This window comes from Podarcis gaigeae (assembly GCF_964106915.1).
Source record: "Podarcis gaigeae genome assembly, chromosome: 1".
NCBI classification, from domain to species: Eukaryota; Metazoa; Chordata; class Lepidosauria; order Squamata; family Lacertidae; genus Podarcis; species Podarcis gaigeae.
Genome location: NC_139678.1, coordinates 116633034 through 116657089, shown reverse-complemented (window position 1 = coordinate 116657089; position 24056 = coordinate 116633034). Strand labels below are relative to the sequence as shown.

The 24056-nt window shown below is 42.2% G+C and overlaps 1 protein-coding gene across 1 annotated transcript in view; it reads right to left on the bottom strand.

Moving 5' to 3' along the window:
* The window catches only part of LOC310833208 (dynein axonemal heavy chain 11-like), a 217438-nt gene that overhangs the window by 151246 nt on the left and 42136 nt on the right, over positions 1-24056 (bottom strand). The window contains exons 24-31 of the mRNA XM_083715704.1: positions 15958-16114; positions 10237-10382; positions 10009-10125; positions 8956-9094; positions 6035-6127; positions 4826-5020; positions 994-1071; positions 51-183 (exon numbers count right to left, since the gene is read on the bottom strand). Coding sequence (XP_083571830.1) covers positions 51-183; positions 994-1071; positions 4826-5020; positions 6035-6127; positions 8956-9094; positions 10009-10125; positions 10237-10382; positions 15958-16114 — 1058 coding nt within the window. The remainder of the gene's footprint in view (positions 1-50; positions 184-993; positions 1072-4825; positions 5021-6034; positions 6128-8955; positions 9095-10008; positions 10126-10236; positions 10383-15957; positions 16115-24056) is intronic.

Here is a 24056-nt window from a genome sequence, read left to right as displayed (position 1 = left end):
GTATATGTTAAGATGTGCAATTTTATTAAGAGTATAATGATTGGAAATACCATCTTTCCACTCCCTTGTTGATGGGTGAAGAAAGCCAAACAGTTCATCCGTTGTGACAGCTTTGGGGTTGATATCATTCCATGCTGGCCTCAGCTTCATATTTGAGTAAGTCGTGTGTAGTGTCTTTAATATCTAAAGTAAGAACATTTTATCATGCCAGTTTCACAATCAAGTGGTAGCTTCAGTTGACAGGCATCCTTCAAAAGTATCTGCTGTTCCACATACAACAGAGAAGTTAACCTGAATATATATCTAATAGGTAACTGCAGTCAAGTCATTACCCCCCCACACACTAGTTATATTTGTGCAATATATGTGTTTCACACCTTCACACTTTACATCTTACACCCACTTCCTTAAGTGTGCATGTCCTTAGTATACCTATACATAGGTTTCCTTCCTTTCAGCACTCATGATAGTTCTTCAGCTTCCCTCAACCCTGACATAGGACTTCAGTTTTATGTGCTCTGCTCCTACATATGTGAGGAAATGCATATATACAGTGGTACCTCGGGTTAAGTACTTATTTCGTTCCGGAGGTCCGTACTTAACCTGAAACTGTTCTTAACCTGAAGCACCACTTTAGCTAATGGGGCCTCCTGCTGCTGACGCGCCGCTGGAGCACGATTTCTGTTCTCATCCTGAAGCAAAGTTCTTAAATTGAAGCACTACTTCTGGGTTAGCGGAGTCTGTAACCTGAAGCATCTGTAACCTGAAGCGTCTGTAACCCAAGGTACATCCAGGATATAAATATGTAACCAGATTTGGGGGGAACGAAAACTGATGAAGTTGACATGCCCCACCGACAGCAGAATATCAACTTCACTGAGAGTATTGAACACAGAAGTCAAAGTGGCAAACATCTTGTAACCTGCATTACCGATTCATGCTCTCATTATTGCTATTTGTTTGCTGGAGAAATGGGTGTATTCTTCATTTTACCTGGCTTTTCCCTGTTCCAGCATTTCCAACCACAAAGACTGAATGCCTCACAGCCAGTAGTTCTTCTAACTGCATAACCTAAAAAGCCGTTCAAGAAAATTAGGGGTGGGGTGGGGTTTGGAATTCATATAATGGTGAACATATTTTACAGGCATAGCTATGTATTAAGAAAACTGTAAGAATGAAGGAGAAGAATCAGAGAACACTTTTCTTTCCCATTTCAATAAACATCGGTCCTATTTTATTCTCTCATTCCTTAAAAAATTGCCCCTCTTTTACTCTGTTCTGCTGCAGTTGTGGAATGTATTCACAAAGAGACAAGTCAGATTTTCACTGGGTGTGTTGGACATGCTCTGTGTGATTTTACTACTAAAGGCTAAAAGAATGGAGTCAATAGCAGCATCAACACTACATTGTCCAGAACTACATTGTCTCTGGTTTTAGATGAACAATGAACAATAGGACTATTGCATTAGGTTTTGGTACTTCTGTAGCAGGGAAGGCATATGGATAATGCTCTGTTGCGAAATATTACATTGAGATTAGACACAAGTGGTATAAGGGGTTATGTTGGGTGGTTAACCTGTGACCTTCTACATCAGGGTTTCCCAAACCTGGGTCTCCAGCAGTTTTTGGACTACAGTTCCCATCATCCCTGACCACTGGTCCTGCTAGCTAGGGATGATGGGAGTTGTAGTCCAAAAACATCTGGAGAGCCACAGGTTCCTCACCAAGCCAGCCCAACTTTGATCTACAAGCCCAAACCATCTGACATATTAATTAAATTATTATTATAATTATTAATTAAGTTTCTATACCACCAAAGATCACAGGGCGGTTCACAACATAAAAATTAAACGTGCAACATAGGTTTCACTATATTGTCTCAGCACGTAAAGGTAAAGGTAAAGGGACCCCTGACCATTAGGTCCAGTCGTGACCGACTCTGGGGTTGCGGCGCTCATCTCGCTCATCTCCCAAATTAGTGGCTTTATTGTGCTTTCCATGGCCACACTGAGGACCTCTATGGTGGCAGGGGTCCTCCCCACCCCCCACTGCTGGTGGATGGGCCCTGCCTCTGTATTCTAACACCCTCTAGCAGCACAAATCAGAGAGTTAGGGTTGCTTCCTAAGACATCAGAACAAACTCAGCCTACATAAAAGTGTTATGGACACCGAATTAAAATAAAACAAAATATCTGGGTAAATTGGAGGCATTGTGGTCTGGCATTTAAAAGCTATGCAACCTCCAGATTAATCTCTTGGGGGAGAGGGCATTCCGTAAGCATGACGCCACCAATTAGTATCTGCAGCCCAGATGCAGTAGCAGCAAAATTAGCAATAAATCACGACCCTTTATGACTCCCAATCTCCCTAAAATAGATTTTCAGAGTTTACCCTTTTAGTCCCTTGTGTTTTCGGCAGGTGCTTAGTGGGAGGAAAACATGAGCAACTGACCTCTGAAGAGCTGTGTTTCAATTTAGTTTTGTTTTACTGTAATAGGGAATGAAAAATAACAGTTGGTTAGAGCATGGTGCTGATCACCCCAAGGTTGCGGTTTGATTCCTGTAATGGACAGCTGCACATTCCTGCATTGCAGGGGGTTGGAATAGATGATCCTCAGGGTCCCTTCCAGTTCTGTGATTCTATGATATTAATGACATTCCTTTCCTTCTAACAATCTTTTATTTATTACGCTGCAAGTTAACTCAAACTACCAAACAACCTTCAGTACCTCTCAGCGAGGCTGCAGCCCTGTATCCATTTACTCCACAGAACTCAGTAGGACTTATATTTTGAGTAGACATGTGGGTGGAGCTGTGGGTTAAACCACAGAGCCTAGGACTTGCCGATCAGAAGGTCGGCGGTTTGAATCCCCGCAACGGGGTTAGGTAAACGGCGTTTCCGTGTGCTGCTCTGGTTCGCCAGAAGCGGCTTAGTCATGCTGGCCACATGACCCGGAAGCTGTACGCCGGCTTCCTCGGCCAGTAAAGCGAGATGAGCACCACAACCCCAGAGTTGGTCACACCTAGACCTAATGGTCAGGGGTCCCTTTACCTTTACCGCCCTGAGATCTTTTGAACAAACAAATAATAAAATAAAATTTACTTTAAACTGAAAAGCAGTTAAGAGTGCACACAGATATGTCATTAACCACACTGGCGTCTACCTTCCTCAGTAGCACGCAGCACTATCCTAACTATGCCTACTCAAAACCGCATCCTACTGAATTCAATGGGGCATGCTCCCAGGTATGAGTGATGCGTATCGCACTGTGGTCTAAACCACTGAACCTCTTGGACTTGCTGATTGGAAAGTTGGCAGTTTGAATCTGTGCAATGGGGTGAGCTCCCATTGCTCTGTCCCAGCTCCTGCCAACCAAGCAGTTTGAAAGCATGCCAGTGCAAGTAGATAAATAGGTACCACTACAGTGGGAAGGTAAATGGCGTTGACATGTGCACTGGGACCTGTCACGGTGTCTCGTTGTGTCAGAAGCAGTTTAATCATGCTGGCCACATGACCTGGAAAGCTGTCTGTGGACAAACGCCGGCTCCCTCGGCCTGAAAAGCGAGATGGGCGCCGCAACTTCATAGTCGCCTTTGACTGGACTTAAGCATCCAGGGGTCCTTTACCTTTTTACTTTTTAATCCCAAGTAAGTGAGCTCCCGTTGCTCAGTCCCTGCTCCTGCCCACCTAGCAGTTCAAAAGCACGCAGTGCAAGTAGATAAATATGTACCGCTCTGGCAGGAAGGTAAATGATGTTTCTGTGCGCTGCTCTGGCTTTGCCAGAAGCGGCTTAGTCATGCTGGCCGCATGACCTGGAAAAACTGTCTGTGGAAGCGGACAAACGCGGGCTCCCTCGGCCTGTAAAGCGAGATGAGCGCTGCAACCCCAGAGTCGTTCGCGACTGGACTTAACTGTCAGGGGTCCCTTTACCTTTAACTTTAAGTGCAGTTAGGACTGCAGCCATATGTGGAAAGTTGTAACCACAGTCTATAATACTTATAGTGAACGATTATCTGATATAAGTGAAGAGAAGAAAGGGTGACCCCAAAGAAATCTCACACTAGGCGTCTATCGATATTTCTAAGCTATTAAAAAAGACAAAGAGAACAACATTTGCTTTGCTTCAGTGAGGTTTAAGTAAAACAGGCTTCCTTAAAATCAAATTATAGCACGGTGATAAGGGGATGGAATAGGGCACTCACTCTGGTGACTCAAGTGTATCATTTGCTCAAAGGGCAGGTAAAGATGAGAGCAGGAGTAATGAATGTGTACTTGTTCCTCCCTCCTCTGTAACCCTGGGAACCTGACCAGTTCTTCCTCACCTCCCAAGGGTAGAAAAGCCAGTCTCCTTAGTCATTCCATCTTGAACTTTACTTAGGACAAAAGCCGATTTAGAGCTAATGTTAACTTGTGTGTGTATTGATGATCGAGATTCATGTCTAGCAGAGGTCAAAAGAGGGACTAAAATGTCTTTTGTTTTTTATTTTAAAAAACCCTTTAAGCAAAGTTTTAATAAAATCCAGGGCATCGAAAGCTGGACATGAGTGCTAAGATGGGCAGAGCATTACACACCGTAGGATTATTAGTGTGGTTTAATTCCCACAAACTGGAATTATTTCCTGATATTGAAATGGAGACATTAAAAACATTGTGGCCGCTTCTAACAAGGAAACAGGAAGCCCAATGCTTTCGCTTACTGCTGAACCTCGTAATAGTCTCAGCCAGATGTTGGAACCTACAGGCATCAAACAACAGTGATCATTATAGCATTCAATCACCCCATTTAGAATGTTCAACAAGCTAAGCAGAAAGCCATTATTTCCACCTTCAGGATAAAGTTTTCCTCGGGCTGCAAATGGAGTTCTGCAATGGACTGGCGCACCAGCTGTTCCAACTTCAGATCCCTTTTCCGTGGAACTTCCAGCAATGGAAACAAGTCGTTGATCAGGCCCAGGAATATAGGGGCATCATTAGTGACTACCTTCGGAAGATTAAAATCCCTGAGGGCTCTCATCAAAACCTTCAGAAAAAGCAACATGACACTATAATTAAATGAAATAATAACAAACCATAATATAAGGCATAAAATTAACAAACATTATGAATTAATCATACTTAAACAATTACAACCCATATGGCTTGTTAAACTCAATCTGCTACCTGCGGTGACATAAGACTGGATCCTGTAAATTCAATGCTACAACATTTCCCCCTCCCCACCATCAATCACGAAGCAATTATTTAGTGTTGTGATTGAGAAAATGGTGTGCTAAAGCTGGCATTCTTGTGACATGGGTTAGGTACATCGTGGGGATGTCTGCCAAATTCTCTGCCTTGTTTAATAACCACAACATTGCATTAATGTACACAGGTATATTTCATCCATTTAGACACCAGTTAAGCAACAGCCCAAGCCACCCAAAAGCATAAGAGAAGGGTGCAAACATATTCTGTCCTACAGGAGCTTAGAGTCTACATTAGACAACATGGCAGACCAGGAGTTCTCAAAGTGTGGTTCATGAACCATCATTATTTCATGAGCTTCACTCAGGTGGCCAATGGCAGAGAATGTTCCTTTCTCAGAGGTATAAAGCTGCAACTCACAGCAAGTCAGGGAAGGTCTGGAGTGGGGAAAAGAGGATGGCAATGCATTTGAAAGGAGTGGGGATGGTAGAAGGATGGTAGGCCGTTCCACAGGGCGGGTGCCACTGGGCAAAACGCGGGGGGGGGGGGAGACACCCCCCCATGAGATTATACTAAAATATGAGATTATATTAAATTTGATTAAAATGAATCAGTAACTGATGAAATCAAAACAAAAAAAAAAATTCCTTCCAGTAGCACCTTAAAGACCAACTAAGTCAGTTCTTGGTATAGTTGGTCTTTAAGGTGCTACTGGAAGGAATTTTGTTTTGTTTTGACTATGGCAGACCAACACGGCTACCTATCTGTGATGAAATCAACAGTTCTTTGAGAATTAATCTTTCTTATTCCATATCAAGTGAATCAAGATGAAAATAAGACAAAGGGTAACCTGGTCTTCAGGTTTGCTTTGGTCTTCTCGTTTCAGTGATCCAGCCACAACTAAAACGGACTTTATAGCTCTAAGACCCCAGTCATAATGATCCTATGGAAGAGAAACAAACCATCAATAAATGCCTCATTTTCCTGCAGTTTGCATAGCTTCTTTGACCTCATACACCAGACCTTTAAAGCATATGCAAAGTGCGCACACACACACACAAAGAATCCTGGGATTCGATCAGTAAACAATTTTTAAGATTCCAATAGGGCATAAACAAGTCAATTAAGTGCATTCTATTTAAGGGAACAATCCAGGGCTGTCTTCAATGGGTGTTTAAACGTTCATCTTCTCTTCCCGGGGTACTCATTATAGTTCAGAGAGATGGGGTAGGGGTCTTTAAAGCAGAATTCTCAGCATCCTCACACAACTGAAATTATAAGACACAACTGTTAAAGAGAGATGAGATCAATGTAAGTTTGTAGCATACTGTAGGTAGGCCCAAGACGCTTCATTTGGGTAACATAGTACCTGTCATCTATGAAATCATTTTTGCATGTTTCACAGCACAAGTCTATGCAGGAATAGATCCATTCAGTGGGATCTACTCCCAGGCAAGTGTATGCAGGATTGCAGCCTTAGAATAAAGGCTTCCTCATGCTCACTGATAACCCTTACTTCTACCGTTACCATAAGCTTAGTTTACGGGAATATATATACAAGCCAACCATTCTATAAATGCACTCTAATTTAATAGTTAGTATCACTCAGACCTAGTCTTCATGCTTCCTAGCAAGGATCCCAAACTTGAATAAAATATTGGGTGGCCTAGGTAAGCCCCGCCCCATATAACCAATCACATGATGTGGTGCATGCATATAATTTGAATGGCAATGCCCATCAACTTGTGGGGCAGGCCCCTCAAATATTTTATGGGTGTGTGTGAAGACCCCTCAGCCCCTAGGAGTTGGCTCCTCTGCTTCCTAGAATGATCCAGTAAGAGACATAATTAGCCAATGAGCATTGTGTCTTATTGCTTAATTAAATAATGAAAGCAAAGTTCTTGGTACAACTATATTGAGGATTACGATGATCTTTTATGCATTGCCACATAATCATTTTAGAGTGCTAAGACAACTAATGTGTAAAAAATTGAAATTGAAAACCCTGCCTGTTCCCCAGATGCTATTGTTAGCTTAACATTTCCACAGATTCACCAAGGAGGCATGTTGCACGAGCAAAGTGTAAAAATATAAACGAGGCATGATTAAGCATGACTGATGCAGTTCTCAATGGTTAGTCAAAAATTAGACAACTCGACGTGTGTGGGCAGAAACTGTAATTTATAAATAATCACATTCTGATGTAGAAGATATTTTTGGCATCGGACTACAATCCCCTGGTTTAAAAATACTTACAAACCCTTTTCTTCCATTGTCCTGATTTTCCCTCCTGAAATGTTGGAGAGAATGTTTTCCCTGGCCCTACTGATTCCCCCTTTCTGGAGCTGCCAATGGAGTCATGTTAAGTCTGAAGTGGGCCGGTGAGATCCTGCCAATCTTTCACAGAAATGAATTAATTTTTAGTTACACTGAGAAGTGTGGAATGTGTAATTAAGGGACTTAATTAAATTAAGAACCACCTAATGTATTTTAAGAGCTGTTGTTTTTCTTAATTGATTTTAAAAGAATGATCCTTAATCAAGGATCATTGTCAAGGGTTGCTATTATGCTTTAATGTTTTCTTTTGTAAGAAACCTTGAGGTTCCCTTCAAGGGTGAAAAAGTGCAACACAAATGTAAAAATAAAGAAATAACTTGCAGTCCTTCGGTTTTATTTTATTTTGGTGTGGTCCCCAGTTCCTGGGCAAAGCATACTCAAATTTTAGGTAATGCTAAGCTGAATTACTTGAGACTGACTTTCACAAATGTGTGAGATTATTGGTCTGTCATTTAATACATTGCCAATAGTAACTGTTAATAATCTAAATTAATAAATGATATTCATTGCTTTTCCAGCTACCTAAAGAACTGTAGAATTAGCATTTCCCATTTCACAGTTCTGATTGAGACTCCTAGATCCTTTTTCAAATGGACTACTGGCAAGCCAGGTGTCCCCCATCTTAGATTTGTGCAGCTGGTTCTTCCTGCCTAAGTGCAGAACCTTACATTTACTGAAATTAATTGCGTTAGTTTTGGCCTAGTTAAGGTTAAGGTCATCTTGAATCCCAGTTCTGTATTCTGTGGCAATTCCTACCCCTCCCAGTTTGGTGTCATCTGCAAAGTCATCCTGTTTGTACATAGACATCAATCTTTGCTGTGGAATGTCCCCTCCCTCACCTTACCCCCCATCTGTTCCAGAGGTTTGGGTGGAAAACCAGAACAAATGTTGGTGGGCCTGAAAGGAGCAGCTGAAGTTCCATTTCACCAGTGGAAGTCCTTGTTGAAGCTATGTAACTTTGTTGGATGTAAGCCTTTGTCTACCATGTATTTTTAGTATAATTTGAGGGTTGTATTCAACTGACTTTTACTCAGAGTGGACCCACTGAAATTAATAAACCTAAATTGTTGCTGTTGTTGTTTAGTCGTGTCCGACTCTTCATGACCCCATGGACCTGAGCATGCCAGGCACTCCTGTCTTCCACTGCCTCCTGCAGTTTGGTCAAACTCATGTTAGTAGCTTCGAGAACACTGTCCAACCATCTTGTCCATCTCGTCCTAAATTAGCTATGGCCATTAATTTCATGTGTCTACTCTGAGTAAAATTTAGCTGAATACAACCCTAACATATTAATTTTTAAGACATTGTTGTTTTGAATTGTGTTGTAGTTTAATGGTTTAGATAGATCTAAATGGTTTAAATAAATACATAAGATATTTATTTTATATATAAAGGTATTCAGTTACTAGCAAATTCAGACTGAACTTCAGCTACCTGTTTGGAAAGAAGTTCATGGCAAAGTTTGTAGAGGCAAATGAACTTTCTAGAAAGCAATCGGGCATCCACAAATCCTTCTGCCACCAGCATTATTTCACAAATAAGTTCGAAGTCTGGAATCACCATTGCACAGGGTCTGTCAAATTAATATAATGCATTAAACTGTGAAAATTCACAACACAGCTCACAAATTACTGCACAATCCAAACCTCAGATCTTCCAGGATGGGATCCAGTGGGGGAATCCATCCTTTTGCTTCTCTACCTCAGCCAGCCTCCTGCTGACACAAACCTTTCCCTTACATCTACTGAACATGCATTTTTATATGGATTTTTAAAATAAAAGTTTATGGATTAAAATGGAAATAAAATTGAATGGACCTTCTTCTTTGGCAATCACTCATAACCAAGTAAGATTGTTTCCCATGAACACAGTCCTAACAGTGAGTCCATAAGTGACTGTGGAGGCCAATTCTGGATCGCCACGTCCTTCCACAGTGGGGACATTGGTTTCCGGATGGGAGTTGATCACGGTGAGGGTTTGCCAAACATGCCTTCCTCTTTGCATATAGAAGAACACATGTAAAAAATGGACCAGAAACAGACTGATTCGCCCATTTGTAATTCATTTAAAAACAAATTTTAAACATCAAGAATAAAAGATGTAAAATAAATGAGTTGGATTCAGCATTCCTTTTCTGCACAAAGCAAGTAACCCGTGCTGATAGAAGGGCTTTGTCATGACCTCATAGTCTAGCCCCGACCAGAACAGCCAGTCAGAGGCTGCAGAGTCACCAGCTAAGGATCCAGACTGGGTTCATGACCCTGATCCTATTGTCCAGGAGGCCACTAAACCAGAAGCTGGTTTGTTCACTGGACCAGATTCCAAAACATCAGAGCCTAGATTGTGTAAAGAGGTAGTGGAATGTCTTATCCAAGAACAGACCTTATTGCACAATAGTTACGCAAGCGCATTAGCAGCCAACTTCGTTCTGAGGTTTGTTTTTTTGTACCCAACACCATTCATATTCCTAGATCATTATATACTTACCGGAAAAGAGCTTTAAGGTTTTCTGGAAGTTCTGTTCTTCCTGCATAACCTGGATTAAGAGTTATGAAGATCCCTACGGTTGCTTTCAATTCAATACTCTCACCTAAAAAATTGAATCTGCGGAAATGTGTGAGCGACACTGTTACAAGCCTCATACGTTAATAATGGGTGGAAAATAAATAATTGAATATGGGGAGTGGGAAAGGGGGAGTCTTATTCTCAGCCTACCTTTTCTTCTTGTGACGGATGGCATCCTGAATAGTTTTAACCTGAACAGCAACGACAGACAGCACCTCCACAGAAATGCGGTTGAACTCATCAAAACACCCCCACACGCCAGTTTGGCACAAACCTTTGTAGATATTTCCAATTGACTAATAATGAAGAGATGGCAGACAGGAGGGGGAAAAATAAAAATAAAAATCAGTGGCTGAAAGCTAAGCCAAAATTACTGAAGAGAGTTTAAAAACAGCTGCCTTTGTTCATTATTTTAAAAATCTTGCGTGAAGGGCAAGCTATAAATGCCACAAATAAATAAACAAAAGGCTAAAGGCGAGGCTCGTTCTTTCACTGGAGATCCCAAGGCAGCATTTTACATTTTCCTAAGGATGTAGCCTTGTAAAAGAATGATATAAAAGGAACACCATCACTTGATATACATAATCTACAATGCTGACTAAAAATAAACATAATCAACAATGCTGACTAAAAATAAATAAATAAAAAATTAGCCATCTCTCTTCACCTTCTTTCCTTTCTGTAATGAAAATGCCCAGATGCAGGAACTGTGTGTTGCGTATAGCTCCTCACCACATAACTACAGTCACACTACCTTTGAATTAATGAATTTGGTAAAGCCACTTCTGAGCTGGAGAGGAGGTGGGGTTGCGGGCCCACCCCCTCCCACACACGCGGGGGCTGGTTTTAGAACGAGGGAATCCCCGGGTGTGTCTGTGACCCGGCCCGCCAATCGGAGGGCTGGGGAGGCATGGCCTAGCCCATTTAAGGCCGGCGCGCCCGGGGACCGCCCTCTTTGCCCCGTTCCAGCTGCCCGGTTCTCCCATCCCACCCACCCTCTAGGTTTAGCTAGCTTTGACCTTGCTATGGACTCTTCCAGCCATTTGGTTTTTTTGCCTACCTTCCAGCCATTTGGCACTTCCAGCCATTTGGTTTTTTTGCCTACCTCGTAGCAAACGTCACAACTTCCTCGGTATTGGCGGTTAGGCATTGGCAGGGGTAATTGTTATGCAAATGAAGGGGGAAGGAAGCGCCATCACCTTCCCCCAATGAAAAGGGTAGTCCGGTAGAGGACTCCGGGGGGCGTTGCCCTGTCCGAAACCTAGGGAGGTGAGGGCCTCCGGCACGCCCCCGAGTGGTGACACCCATGGGATCCTAGTTGGCGTACTTCAACAGGACTCCCACGGCTGGTGGATAACCCTTCCCGGTCCCCATGCCGGGTAGTCGATAGGAGCCAATGCCTAAGGCCAATACCTTCCAATTCCTGTAATCAATAAAGTTGTGGCCTTTTACGCCCATTAACCTTAAATAATGTGTCCAGTGTCTTCATTTCACATGGGGGAGGGGATTTGCCACGCAAAGAAAAACAATACAGATGGATAGGTCCCATTCCACATTCTCCCTGCACCCAAATGTTTTTAACTATAAGATGCCCTGGAACTTTGTGCTGAGGTGTGTCTTAGAAACAAATGGGTGTTTCTGGATTCTGTTGGAAGCAGCTTTCATGCCACTGCCAGTAACAGATGAGCTCACCAGCAGATTAATTCTGAATTAAGGAATTTGGAATTTGGAAAAGAAAAAGACGGGGCTACATCTAACAACATACTTTCCTTTCATAACAAATGTTGCTGGCCTAATTCAGTGTTGTATCATATGATTATATATAATCATATGATACAACACTGAATTAGGCCAGCAACATATATATATATGCAAGTCCACTTGAGCCACTGATCTGCAGGGCCAGCTTTTCTAATACAGTGGTACACTGATTTTAGAACAGCTTAGTTTATGAACAACTTGGAAATAGATTGCTTCAAACCTGGAAGGAGGTATTCTGGTTTGTGAACTTTGCCTTGGAAGCTGTTCGGTGTGTTCCATTTGTAAATTGAGCCCCCTGCTGCTAATCAGAGGCTTCCTGTTGAGTCTGTCAGCTGTTGAGTCCCAAGCAACCACACAACACAGAGTTATTGTTTTTGCCATTTTTTGTGGTTTTGTTTGTGTGGCCTTTTCGGTTTTTTTGACTGTGACTTGTTCTTTGTTTTATGCAACTGACTTGTGACTGTGGCTTGTTACCTTGTTTTTGTGACTTGTTTTTGTGACTGATTGATTGATTGTGTGACTGCAGAAATGGATAAAAGCCCCTCATCCAAACAATGACTATTGTCAATGCACGCAAGAAAAAAAATATTTTAATTTTTATCATCTACAATACTGTCTTATTTTATAGTACAGTACTTTGCTTATTGCTTTCATTTTATGGATCAATGGTCTCTTTAGATAGTAAAATTCATGTTAAATTGCTGTTTTAGGGGTTGTTTTTAAAAGTCTGGAACAGATTTATCCATTTTGGATTGCTTTCTATGGGAAAGCATGCCTTGGTTTTAGAAGGTTTTGGTTTTAGAACGGACTTCCGGAGCGGATTAAGTTAGGGAACCAAGATACCACTGTATGTTCTCTTCACTGAATAAACACCACACCCAAGCCTATACAAATGTGCTGTGCAGTGAAGGGAGCTAGCCACTGAGGGAGAGGGCACAGGCACTTAACTGAAGAAAGGCACAACACAGAGCAGGATACTCTCTAGTGTGAAAGCCTGCACAGGTGCTTTGTTCTTTATTGTCTGTGCAAGTCCAAGATGAGCTGGAATGAACTTTAATGAAAGACTTGTCTTCTTCACACTAACAGTGAGCTTACTTTGGGTGAGGCCTCTAGCTAGTGCAGATTCCAACGTGTTGGTTCGGATCCAAATGTAGGCATCTGTGAATGGAAGGGCTAATTCTACCTACAGAAGGCTTTTGATCAAGTGGAAGGATACAAGCTTTGTCGGACTGGTCATGTTGTGCAGATGCCTGATTTTCATCTTCCAAAGTAACTACTCTATTCCAAACTTAAAAATGGAAAGTGTGATGCTGGTGGTCAACAAATGAGGTTTAAAGAGGTTTACATTTTTAAAATGTAGTATAAACACCAACAATTGGGAAACACTTGCCTGCGAGTACACCAATTGGAGAACAGCCTTTACCAAAAGTGTCATGGACTTTGAAGACACTCAAACTCAGGAAGCAAGGGAGAAACGTGCTAAGAGGAAGGCACGCTTGGCAAAGCCACACCGTGATCAACTCCCACCTGGAAACCAATGTCCCCATTGTGGAAGGACGTGTGGATCCAGAATTGACCTCCACAGCCACTTATGGACTCACTGTTAGGACTGTGTTTATGGAAGACAATCTTACTCGGCTATGAGTGATCGCCAAAGAAGAAGACAAGCTTGCAAAAGGGAGGGAGAGAGGAAGTGATTTCCATCACCAGCCACGCACTAACCCGGCAGCCCTCCACTGCTTCCAGGTGTCTCCCTTAAACCACCACAGCAGATTTTCAGATGCTGAAGGGTGATGGAGCAATATGATGAAATTGCTTCTCCCTGCCCCTGGCCCCTTCTGCTTTCTTAAGGTTTTCAGAACTCTGCTCAGTGGAAGCTACCATTGGTGGTGGATTCACAAAACTACTCCAAAAGTTTCCCAGCCCTGTTTTCAATAAGGGCTGGACTCCAAAGATGACAATTTTCAGTAACATCTATTAGGCTCTTGGCTATCTGTAGGCTGATCTACAGGCCAGAAAATCTCTCCAAGCACAGGTACCGCTGCCCATCTCAGTTTCTCAAGGCTCATGGAAGGAAAATGATTTCCCTCAATTCTCCAGTGCTATTTACCACTCTATTAACAAAGCTAGATGCAAATGTTTTCATGCTTTGTAAATTTTTGGAATTAATTAACAGAATTCAATTAACAAGGCCAGGGGTCTACCTATTTAATTTTCATACTCATATGATCTCTATTATCATCACATTCAAATCACTTTAATGTATGTATCTGCACATCAGTCCTATGTGCTGGGTTGCTTCACTGAGTTATTTCGCACATGTATGATGCTGCACCAATTTAATTTTTGTTAAGCACTATTTCAATGAATGCTACTTAAGCTATCAGAATACTTATAACACCATCACTCCACAAATTTGAATATGGTTCATAATATTATTCTGGTTAATATTATTCCAGCAAAAGTTATTATGGCATCATTTCACACAGGTATAGCAGAGAGCATGTTTCATTTATTAGAACGGTGCACTAGCAGTTAAAATCACAAATGTTGTAATATTAGAATAGTGTGTATTTTATTATTAATGCCTCGTTCTGGGATGGCAGGCTACTGGACAGACCCCCAGTCTATGGCAGCCACACATGCACACCTTAAAAAAACCACTGGAACATAAATCCCTGGCTGAACTTCTTGCATGCCCTATATGCTGCCCTTTGAAACACAAGATAGGACAGCACACATGTGCAGTTGAAGCTTATCTTCTGATGTAGTTAACCTCGCTAAAAAAAACCAAAAAACTGCAAGAATTAGCCAGTTATCTGAAATGTCAACTGTGTGAACTATACATATGACAGTCCCTTCCATGCCTGCAAGCAAATTGTATTGACAAGAGGTGCTCATCCATCATATCACTATGTAAACGGTGACCATTTGATCTGAGTGTCTTTTTAATCCTTAATTAGAGGTGTTCATAACAGTAGCCCTTGACTTGAAGAATTCATAATTAAATTTTTTGTTTTTTCTTCTTTTTAGCACTCTCTGGGTTGCGTCCAATGATAGTCCAACTCATAGGCGCCGACTCCATGGGGCCTGAGGGGGCCCGAGCCCCCTCAAAAATTCGTTTGGGGGGGCTCTGCCCCCCCAATAATTTAAAAAAAATAATTAGTTATATTATGCTTTGTAAAATCACAAAATTATGTTGGTATTTTTTATTTTCCTTGTTTGACGATAGTTACCTTTTAAAATACATTCAGTAATGAGTTAAAACAAAGCCACTCCCGATCTAGAGAGGGGGTGGGGTTGCGGGCTCTCGACCCATCAACAATCTCGCGGGGCTGGCGTCAGCCCCGCGAGAAGCGGGGATTCCCCCTAGCTCATTAATATTCACCGCCCACGGCGGCAGCCAATCGGCTGCCGCAAAGGGCAGGCCCTCACAGGTTCACTTAAGGTCGGGGCAGCCCGGGGCTCGCCCCTTTCGTTCCCCCAGCAGCAGCGGTTTGGAGGTCTTGGGCCCCCCCAATATTTTTTATAAGTCGATATGGGCCCCCGCCCCCCAATATTTTTTATAAGTCGGCGCCCCTGGTCCAACTCAAAGTAGACCAATTGAAATTTCAGTGGTACCTCGAGTTACAAATGCCTCAGGTTACAAACGCTTCAGGTTACAAACTCCACTAACCTGGAAGAGTTACCTCGAGTTGAGAACTTTGCCCCAGAATGAGAACGGAAATCATGTGCTGGCGGCGCAGCAGCAGCAAGAGGCTCCATTAGCAAAAGCACGCCTCTAGTTAAGAACAGTTTCAGGTTAAGAACGGACCTCCGGAATGAATTAAGTTCGTAACTAGAGGTACCACTGTAAAACACACAACTAACTTAGGTTAGTTAATTTCAATGGGTCTACTCTAACTAGAACTAGCATTAGATACAACTCATTGAAACCTTCCCTCACACACAAAATAAATGCATTAATAAATATTAACACTATTTATTTACACATGTCATATTTGATCATTCCAAAACTATTTACAGATGCTAGTCATCATCCAGTTTGTTAATCTACTCTTGACAAGAACAATTTTTTAGGCAGTAAATGTTTTAAACATAAACCAGTACCTTATAATCCATTTGTTCAGAGCAGTTGAAAACATAGACCATCATTCCAAGAGAACGGCCTAAGTCCTTGGTGGTTTCTGTTTTTCCTGTTCCTGCAGGGCCTGACAATGCACCACTCATGTTCAAGTGAAGAGACTGTGTCAGTGTAATATAGCATCTGTAGAAACGGAAGAATAAGTTGCATTCTGACGTGGGGTTTCTTGCATTTGTTTTACTGGCTATAATGCTAGCACTTCTAACCTGATTTTTAATGTTCCTTTTTATAGTAGTAGTAGTAGTAGTAGTAGTAGTAGTAGTAGTAATTTATTATTTGTACCCCGCCCATCTGGCTGAGTTTCCCCAGCCACTCTGGGCAGCTTCCAACAAAGATTAAAATTACATCAAAATGTCACACATTAAAAACTTCCCTGAACAGGGCTGCCTTCAGATGTCTTCTAAATGTCAGGTAGTTGTTTATCTCTTTGACATCTGATGGGAGGGCTTTCCACAGGGCGGGTGCCACTACTGAGAAGGCCCTCTACCTGGTTCCCTGTAGCTTCGCTTCTCTCAGTGAGGGAACCCCCAGAAGGCTCTCGGTGCTGGACCTCAGAGACCAGGCAGAACGATGGGGGTGGAGACACTCCTTCAGGTATACTGCACCGTTGTGGGCTTTTTAATGAATATATACTGCCAGGTCACAATACATTTTAAATGGCAGGAAAGAACTATATGCTGGTATACTGCCACCAATTTCTTCAGTGCAAAACTCCCAGGTTTCACTGAGTTGGGGAAATTGCAAACAAAGTTTATTCCCCCCCCCCCAACAGAAACAATTAACATGGAAAGGAGCACTAATCTCTTTCTAGATTCCAATAGATTTCTAGAAGTGGTTTTTATGCTGTTTGAAAGATCACATAAAATGCAATGAACAATGTCGTGGAGATCAAATAAAGCGCCGTCTGAGCCCAGTCATATTTCTGTACATCAGAAAAGGCTGCAGAAGAAGCAAATTAAAATCTAGCCAACAATGCAGATGAGCAGGAATAAAGAGTTTTTGAATATTATTAGGCCGTAGTAAAGTAACTACTATATTGTATCATTCTTGCCAATCCTGGCTACAGGGAGCTCTCCAGGGTTCTGTTCAGTGATGACTCACCTTGGATTGGACTTCTGAACTGACATTACTCTTCAAAACCTAACAGTTTAGCTCAACCTATGAGGATCCTGAGGACCCCTCCAGAAAGCCAATGCAAGGGAAGGCAGGAATCTACTAGACTCCACATGTTTAGCATGTTAAACTTCTCTGTTCCTCTTTCTCTACAACTTGCAGTGCTTAGCATGTAGTGTAAGGCACTTGGTAAACATGGAATAAATGAAGTCTGTCAGTTCATTTGTACAATCAGCACTTATTTGCATGTTATGCAAATTATGAAATCCAGTAGCCTATTTAGTCACGTCTTGAGAAACTGAGGCTCTTCCAACCCACTCTCATTAGCATCCGCTAACCTAGATCCCAGTACAGTGGTACAGTACCTTGGTTTAAGAACTTAATCCATTCTGGAAGTCCGTTCTTAAACTGAAACTGTTCTTAAACCGAGGCACGCTTTCCCTAATGAGGCCTCCCGCCACCAGTGCTCTTCAACCATTCGGCTTCTGTTCTTAGACCGATGTAAAGTTCGCAAACCAGGACACTACTTCCAGTTTTGCGGAGTTCATAAACCAAATAGTTTGTAAACAGGGCTATTCTTAAACCGAGGTACCACTGTATTATCTCCCCACATTACCCTATCCCAACTTTCACCTGGTCCTTCTCACAAGCCTAGAGTTGTTGTGTTATATCTAAGGTCCTTGTTGGTAAGGTCTCAGGTGGAAAAGAATCACAATACTGGGTATTTTAAATTGACATCTTCATAGTTATTGTGGACAGTAATATAAGAGTGCATTCCAATCAGAGGCAACACCAAGAAGCAAATGGAGAGGTCACTGTGTAGCAGCGGCTGCAAATGATAAAAGCCCAGATCCAGAAACAACAGTAGCACCTTGAAAGGATGGGACAATCAGGGAACAAATAGAAGACTGTTTTATCGATAGCAAATTACTATATATGCACCTCCCAATTTATTATTACTATTCCTTGTTTTACTAATATTCACTGTGCTTCTAGATGGAGGGATTTTTTAGTGTCAGATAAGCCAACCCAGAGTGCCTCACGTACACATAATCCAAAAGGTGATTGTGGTGAACTCCATGTTTATCATAGCTAGTCCAAACAGCTGGCCAGCGGCCCAAAAGGAGCAACATATTGCTAGGGTTTTCTATGGAACTCTCCCACCAAGTAGCGTTCAGTTCCACCAGACAGAATTGATCACCAAAGGAACTTCTATTAATGGTGTAGAAACTCAAACAAGGTATAAAGCAATAGAACAATTTTATTATATTTTCCCCCAAGGTGATTTGTGTACAGTGGTACCTCGGGTTACATACGCTTCAGGTTACAGACTCCGCTAACCCAGAAATAGTACCTTGGGTTAAGAACTTTGCTTCAGGATGAGAACAGAAATTGGGCGGTGGAGGCGCGGCGGCAGCAGGAGGCCCCATTAGCTAAAGTGGTCTTCAGGTTAAGAACAGTTTCAGGTTAAGAATGGACCTCCGGAACAAATTAAGTACTTAACCCGAGGTACCACTGTATTTATTTATTTAAAAAGAGATTTGCATACTGCCATGTGATTAAAAAAACACAAAGCGGTTTACAGCAATAAAAACATAAAACCATAAATAAAAACAATAAAATAAACGATAAAAGCAGACATCAATTAACAACTGTGGAAGGGTATATTCTTAATTGCCTGCATAGACTTAGTGGAATAGAAAAGTTTTAAAACTGGCACAGAAATCATCAGTTGACTCACTAATACACAAGAACAGCAAAACTAACCATGCCAAAAATAAGTTTATCTGTGCAGATTTCCATGTTGATTAGTGCTAGCCTCAACCTCTAGTTGGAATCCAGCAGGATAAACATGGGTAGAAGGGCACAAAACAATATCATTTGTAGAAAACAAAAACTGCACTTGGTTTACAACAATTTCTCCTCAAACTCTTCATCCGTAGGAGGAAGCCATTGGCCTAAGCAAGTCCCAGTAGCATTAATTCTGCTCACTGTGCTATACTACACTGCTAGACATTTACCGATAAGTTTGACAAGCTTTCCCCCCCTAACGTTTCCTCCTTGATTCCTCTTTCCAAACTAAAAGTGTCGTGTATGAACTTTTGGTGACATTTACTCTTCCCAAGGCCCCGTCTTGGCCTTTCCCCTTCCACCATTTATTCAGCCTCGGTTGAGACAGCTTTCTAGGATTCCTGCCACTGACATTGTTCGCTAGCTTGAAGAAATATCTTCTCCTATTTACCGCCCTGTGGTCTTTCATCTCTCATTCTAGAAGGCCCCACCAGGTCCTCCAGCTTTCTCTGAATCCTCTTCTTCCTCATTAGTCTTCTTCTCCGCCCTTGATCTTCATCTCCTTCACCTTTGTGATTGTCTTTTGTGTGCTCTCTGATATCTTTGACTTCCATAAAACCTTTCCCCGTAGCGCTACCATACTTTTGCTTTTTTCTGTGACCATCTCCACATGATCCTCTAACCCTACAGTACTTCTTATTATTACTGTATACCTGTTCCCCTTGTACTTTGCAAGTAGGTCTGCCTCCATTGGCTTCTGAAGGAGTGGGCTATTTCCTTTGTCCTTTCCTGATCACAATGCTCTACTTTTTTTCCTTAAACTCCACAAGGTGCCCTCCTTTGTTTGTTCTTGCATGCCCTCCTCCAGCACATTGATCCTATGCCTTTACTAAGATCTAATTGATCATGTCACTCTCTGCCCATCTGGTGAAATCTAAGTGGCCGGCCTTTCCTATCTTTTTTTTAACCAGCTGTTTCTGTCATGTACAAGAATGTTATTGTTCTTTTCAAAACTTTTAAAGTTTCTCACACACACGCACACAAATGGGGAAGGATAGGTGAGGGATTCAGTTATAGCTAGGTGGATAACTTCATTGTTTAAAACCCACACACCCTGATACCTTTCTCTTAGAGGCCATAGGAAATGCCTTAACATATTATAAAGAATGGGGAAAAGTTTCTCCCAATGTACAACTTTGAAAGAAGCATGGGACATTATCTATTTATGCATTTTTACTGCAGAGAAAAAGAGAGCTTTTCTCACAATTATGGAAATGTAACTTTTCTGCCTATAGTCAGGAGTAGTATGAGAAGCACCATGGAGTAGGTAGAAAATTCCCCACACTAAATGCTGATAGTTAAGAGAGTACTTTCCTGTTGCTTTGTCTCCTGTTACCTGTCAAAATAAGAGCTCTGTGAAACTTGTACAAAGCATAGAAATCAGAAACATCTAGCTCAGCAGGAAGATAATATCCCCCAGCATACATGAACAACATAGATGTTGTTCTTAACATTATCTCCAACTAATTCCTTTGTGTCCGAGAGCATTTGGTGAACTGGGTTAGCCTAAATAAACAGCCTATGAAAATTAAAAGCTTGCTGGTGGATGAATTTCTACTAAGACAGTCCAGTTAAAACAGTTATAATCTAAAGGAGAAATGTTGGCCCTTGGATGTGGCCTCTGATTGCATTGAGGTCAGGATAGCAACTATATCTACTTCTAAGTCAACACCATGACAAATTCCTTTAGGTGACTGAAAGAGGTGCTTCTGTTAAATGGACACTTGGCCACAATAATCCAAGGCCACAGTTCAATTTGAAATTTCTGCAGGTTTTTTTTTTGGTTTTTTTAAGCATCTACCTGTAGGTAAAGGTAAAGGTAAAGGTACCCCTGCCCGTACGGGCCAGTCTTGCCAGACTCTGGGGTTGTGCGCCCATCTCACTCAAGAGGCCAGGGGCCAGCGCTGTCCGGAGACACTTCCGGGTCACGTGGCCAGCGTGACATCGCTGCTCTGGCGAGCCAGAGCCGCACACGGAAACGCCGTTTACCTTCCCGCTGGTAAGCGGTCCCTATTTATCTACTTGCACCCGGGGGTGCTTTCGAACTGCTAGGTTGGCAGGCGCTGGGACCGAGCAACGGGAGCGCACCCCGCAGCGGGGATTCGAACCACCGACCTTTCGATCGGCAAGCCCTAGGCGCTGAGGCTTTAACCCGCAGCGCCACCCGCGTACCTGTAGAGAGTATTGTTAAAGCTATGGTTTTCCCAGTAGTGATGTATGGAAGTGAGAGTTAGACCATAAAGAAGGCTGATTGCCGAAAAATTGATGCTTTTGAATTATGGTGCTGGAGGAGACTCTTGAGAGTTCCATGGACTGCAAGAACATCAAACCTCTCCATTCTGAAGGAAATCAGCCCTGAGTGCTCACTGGAAGGACAGATTGTGAAGCTGAGGCTCCAATACTTTGGCCACCTCATGAGAAGAGAAGACTCCCTGGAAAAGACCCTGATGTTGGGAAAGATGGAGGGCACAAGGAGAAGGGGATGGCAGAGGACAAGATGGTTGGACAGTGTTCTCGAACCTACCAGCATGAGTTTGACCAAACCGCGGGAGGCAGTGGAAGACAGGAGTGCCTGGAGTGCTCTGGTCCAGGGAGTCATGAAGAGTCGGACACGACTAAACAACAACAAACAACACCTGTAGAGATCCATTTAAGACTCTGTGAATCATGCCACATGTTCTTGCGTTTGGTATTTCAAAGCCTATAATGGCCATTGAGATGCTTATTTATTAAGAGCTCAGTACTGTATATTCACTGAGCCAAGTCTGAAGGGAAGAGTAATCTGAAAATGATTATGGAACAATACATTCAAACTTGAGCACTAATGGGGATCGTTTCCTGACATGGAAAATGAGTTTGCTTGGAGACAGAGCAAATGAAGGGAAAACATTTAATCAGTGATTATCTATGTGGTAGCTTGATATTCACTTCATCAATACAACCTGCCCTTGATTATATTTTTCAGAAATCCTATCTTCTTTTAAATGAAGGCAGAAAAAAGAATTAGAAAGGCCTGGACAGCAAAAAATAAAATAAAAAATGCCTCACAGTCCTCTTGATCTTATTTTCACTTCTAGCAGTTTACTTGTCTTTAGAAACCACACACAAGATTTTGATTTTCATGTACGCAGGCCTGAAATCTAGTCATATATGGTCGTGTCTGGTTTAGATAATTATGACACGATCTGAGTCTTCTAATAAATAAACACCTAGAAAACAGGTGTGGACATCATCTTCACTAAGCTTCAGCACCATCCAACTATTATCAAAACAGGTACCCAAAGTACCCACAAAATCTTGTTCCCATATGCAACCCCATCAAAGATTGGTCCATTCAGTGGCTTAGACCTTATGTTGCCCTTCCACAAAGGAAACACACATTCCAGTCACTGCTGGCTCAATTTTTCTCTAATTTTCTCAGCACCTCCCACATTCTTCCAGTGGAGCAGATTTTCAGGAGACAAGAGAGGGTTGCTAGAGAAACTGGCAGAAATTACCTGCCTGCCTCCCACCCCTTCCTTCCTTCTGGAGCATCTCATGAGCAGAGCTCCACTCATGGCAGCTTAGCATTCAAAGAAATTATCTTTATTCGTATCGTCTGCATTTCACACACCACCACAATGGCTCAATATGCCATTCTTCCTGGAACATTTCCAGATCAGCAAAATGTAGGTAGCAAAATGGCATGGAAATTCTCGATGCCAGGGAGAAAAACAAGTGCCATATACTACCTGGTATGTTTGAGGCATGCATCACGATGAGGGTTTTACAAGCCTGGTAAAGACAAAGTGTAGGCTATCCCCCATGTAAAATGATGCTTATGAAGGTTGTGAGAATCAGCTTTTTCTTACAGGTGTCATGCATCAGAAAACGCAGCTTTGAAAATATCCTGTCTTTTGGAGATGTTGTCAAAACTTTCTCCTATCTTGCCTTTTTTATTTTTTAAAAAAATCTTTCCTGGAGCTAATCTTTATGCCCGGATCTCACTATTCCCAGCCTCCCTTCATCTTCTGCAGAAAAGACGCCAGAAAAGAAATATGATTTTTGACGCTAGGCGGGCCAACCATGGCTGTTTAGAGCACCTAGGCTGTGCCCTGCTTTGTGTTTCTGTGTGTATGTGTATCCTGAGTACAAAAGATGCCGATGCCTGTGGAAAACAAATCTCATTCACTTCTTAGAAGCTTATTTCCTTGCCTGATCCTTACACAAAATGGTAAATTAATAGGAATTTTCCATATTTTCATGCCACTTGGCAGCTTGATTATTTAAGTGCTTACTCGGTGCATTGAAAAAGAAACCCTAATCACCCCTTCAAAGTACATGGCTCCACACAAGGCTTCCCATGTCTCAAAATACAGAAGGATCATCATCACCATCATAATAGCATGGCAGCTGTGCTTTCTGCTAGCCAGGAAAGTTAGTCCTGTATATATAGCAGACACACCTCAGCTACTGTCTGCCATCTGCCTAGTTAGCAGGCAGACAGCCACAGGAGGAGACAGAGACAGCTGCTCCCAACAATGCAGACAACATCCGTACTTCCTTAAAGGCTCTGGCAATGTGGATAAACAATTTCGGCGGAAAGAATATTCAAAATTGCTGCAGATTTTCTCCCTGCAACTGTTATTATGCATTGCACCACAACAAGATGATTATGTTCAGTGGAAAGTGATTTTTATTCAGCAACTGTTAAAAGAGTTCTGCACAGGCGCTTTCTTTCTTTTTAAACAGGGTGCCAGATAACAAGTCTAAAGGACCATTGTCCTGGAGAAAAAGCATTCATTCCATGCTAAAATAATAAAGGGATGTTCTTTTCCCTTTTTTAAATGAAATACACAGCTATTGTGGACCAATTCAGCGCTGCTTCTTCAGACCCAATGATCAACATTAAGAAAATACAAGGAAACCTCCTGAGTTCAGAGACGGGGAAGCTCTCTAGATGTCATTGGACTCCCAACTCACTTTTGGCCATGCCGGCTGGAAAGGAGTCTGGTGGGAATTGGAGTCCAACACCATCTGAAGTTCCACAGGCTCTCCATCCCTGGTCTGTTTTAAGAAGGGAATTGCAAACGTTGCCCTCCTCTCTGAATATTCACATTGT